Source organism: Dendrobium catenatum, unplaced genomic scaffold (genome assembly GCF_001605985.2).
Source record: "Dendrobium catenatum unplaced genomic scaffold, ASM160598v2 fragScaff_scaffold_1076, whole genome shotgun sequence".
In the NCBI taxonomy this organism is placed as follows: Eukaryota; Viridiplantae; Streptophyta; class Magnoliopsida; order Asparagales; family Orchidaceae; genus Dendrobium; species Dendrobium catenatum.
The window spans coordinates 391853-394466 of record NW_021319538.1 but is presented as its reverse complement, the minus strand read 5'-3'; the positions used below and the strand labels follow the sequence as shown (position 1 = coordinate 394466).

General features: G+C 38.2%; 1 protein-coding gene across 1 annotated transcript; it reads right to left on the bottom strand.

The window, feature by feature from the left end:
• Positions 1-304: 304 nt before the first annotated feature.
• LOC110094545 lies at positions 305-1560 on the bottom strand. The gene is made up of 2 exons (XM_020819802.1): positions 1363-1560; positions 305-1045 (listed from the first exon to the last, which is right to left on the bottom strand). The coding sequence occupies exons 1-2, from the start codon at positions 1558-1560 to the stop codon at positions 305-307; spliced, it is 939 nt and encodes a 312-aa protein (XP_020675461.1).
• Positions 1561-2614: the final 1054 nt, after the last annotated feature.

Below are 2614 nucleotides of genomic sequence, written 5' to 3'. Positions count from 1 at the left end.
AATTGAAATCTTTGAGAAGCTCATCAGCCAGTAGGATGTTATCAGAAATAATACGGTCCATAACAAAACCAGATTGGCTAGGATGAATGATGGAAGGCATGACATCCTTCATCCCATTAGCTAAGATTTTAGCAATTATCTTGTAGAAAGTGTTGCAAAGAGAGATAGGCCTAAAGTCAGATATGTCTTGAGCATGAGGCCTCTTAGGAATTAAAGCAAGTGCAGTAGCTTTTGCATGCTTAGGCATGGAACCAATAGAGAAGAAATTTTAAACCGCTTCACAGATTTGTTTGCCAATTATATTTCACGTGGATTTATAGAATTCAAAGGTGTAACCATCGGGTCCAGGTGCAGAACAGTTGGGTGAAGAGAAGATGACATTCCTAATCTCGTCCACGGTGATAGGAGAGATCAGGCGGTGAGAATGATCATCAGTAAGCTTTAGATGAATTGGTGTCTCCCAAGAAGATAGGGTGGCCGGATGAGCAGTATTGAAGAGCTTTTGAAAGTGATTTATAATAGCAGGGCTAATCTCAAAAGGATTATAGAATGTACCATCTCCAGTTGTTATGCATTTGATGTGATTGGAGTTGTGTCTGACATTAATCCTGGAGTAGAGAAACTTTAGGTCATCTTCACCATTAGTTAACCAGTTAACCTTAGCTCTTTGAAGAAGCCACCCCGACCAATCCAAATTTTTTAAAGCAAGACTATGATTGGTGTCTTTCAAAGCCAAATTGAGGCCCGGATCCAAAGGAGAATCATGTATTATGCTAAGAAGTGAATTTTGTTGGTTAACAAGCTCAGAAATTTCCTGAAAAAGAGAATTAGAAGAGACCCATTGTTTTCCTTTGATGCTAAGCTTAAGAGTTTTGAGCTTTTGAAGAAAGGCATTGATAGGGCTGCTGTGAAACCGTTGAGAGAAAACATCAATGAGAACATCCCAGAATTCAATCTTAGACAGCCAATAATTCTTGAAAAGAAAACGATGCTTGTGATGTTGAAAATGGTTATAGTGAAGAATGATAGGGGAGTGGTCGGAAATCTGCGGATCATCAACAACAACAACAACAACAAAAAATTATTTTAAAAAACTATTTTAAAAAATAAAATAAAAAATCATCTCAAACGAAGCCTTATACTTCATTTGGGGCAATGCATTGTAACAGAGATTAAAATTTACATGTTCGCAACTTCCTTTGGCGACCAAAATACCTCTATAGTTGTATGTTGCATTCCGTTGTTCTAATACAAGAAAAGGGCGTAAATATCATTTCCTCTTCCCATGGTATCCCACTGAAATTTTCTACCCCCACTTGCAGAACAATTTGGAAAATTTATTCCTACTGGATACCAAATTGCCGAGAACCCTGTGTAGACATAGGAAGGAGCCGAGCTTCCTTTGTGCGTCTGTGTCGAACCGAGCAACTTCTCTTGTGCGTGTGCCAGAGACCGAGTAGCTCGCCTCCTATTCGTGTGGCTAAAAGAGACGGGAGCTTCCCTGCATGCGGCATCCAGAGCAGAGCCCTGCATTTGGTACTCATATCCACACCCACCCATGTACCCACCCATACCCAATGGGTATGAGTGGGTATGGGTACACCCATGGCCTTGTGGGTAGGTATGGATGGGTACTCAACATCGAGGGATAAATCGATTTACATTGCTAATCATCATATATCTTATATTACTGCAATACTCACTACATAGTGTGCATCACTTAAGCATGCTACGACTACGATAAATTCTGATATGCGTCTTGAAAGTTTGCAATCAGAGCAAAGGGAAATTGCCTCAATGCCATCAATCCGTGGCAGACTGCGTTCAAAATGCATGGAAAGTGGGTGGGTATAGGTGGGCATGAAATCCCGAAAGTCACCATGGGTGAGCGTGGGTGGGCGAAGACCGTTTGAGTAAAGCATGGGTACCCAACTAGGACCCCATGTAGGGCTTTGATCCAGAGCCGTGCATGACGGGCAGAACGGACGGGAGAGAGGGAGCATGAACTGTTGGTGCGTAACTGAAAGAGGAAGCCAAAACAAAGAATAGTGATTCTTTGGGTTGTTGTGTGGATGTGTTTACCTTCATAATTAATAGTATGCTAATAATTTGATTAGGCTAGCTAGAGAAACCTGCAATGCCCAGATCGGTAAATTATGAACAACACTTTCATTGCGGAGACTAATCTTTTTCTAATGTTGTTGAAGCATTTTTTTCTGACTAATTATTCTCATAATTTTTTTTTCAGTAAAATTACTACTAAAGTAATTGCACAACTAAAAAATGTGCTCCACATATTATGACATAAATATGTAGCAAAGTGTACTGATATACTTATTTGTTGTAATTTCAACTAATAAAACTTTATTGTAATTTAAAATAATATATTTTCGTAAGTTTTGTTTTGTTGTCTGAAGGTGTTTAAGGGATAAAATTATTTGATTTTAATTTAAAATTGCTGGTTTGTTATTATATTTATTTTAAGAAATTTGTTATGTAAATAATTTTTTTCATGTCGATATATTTAAGGGTATCAAAGTAATTTGTTCTCATATAGCTGCAGCACGTACAGCAGCTTGAAAGTTATACTTCTCAAATAAAATATATTGATTTA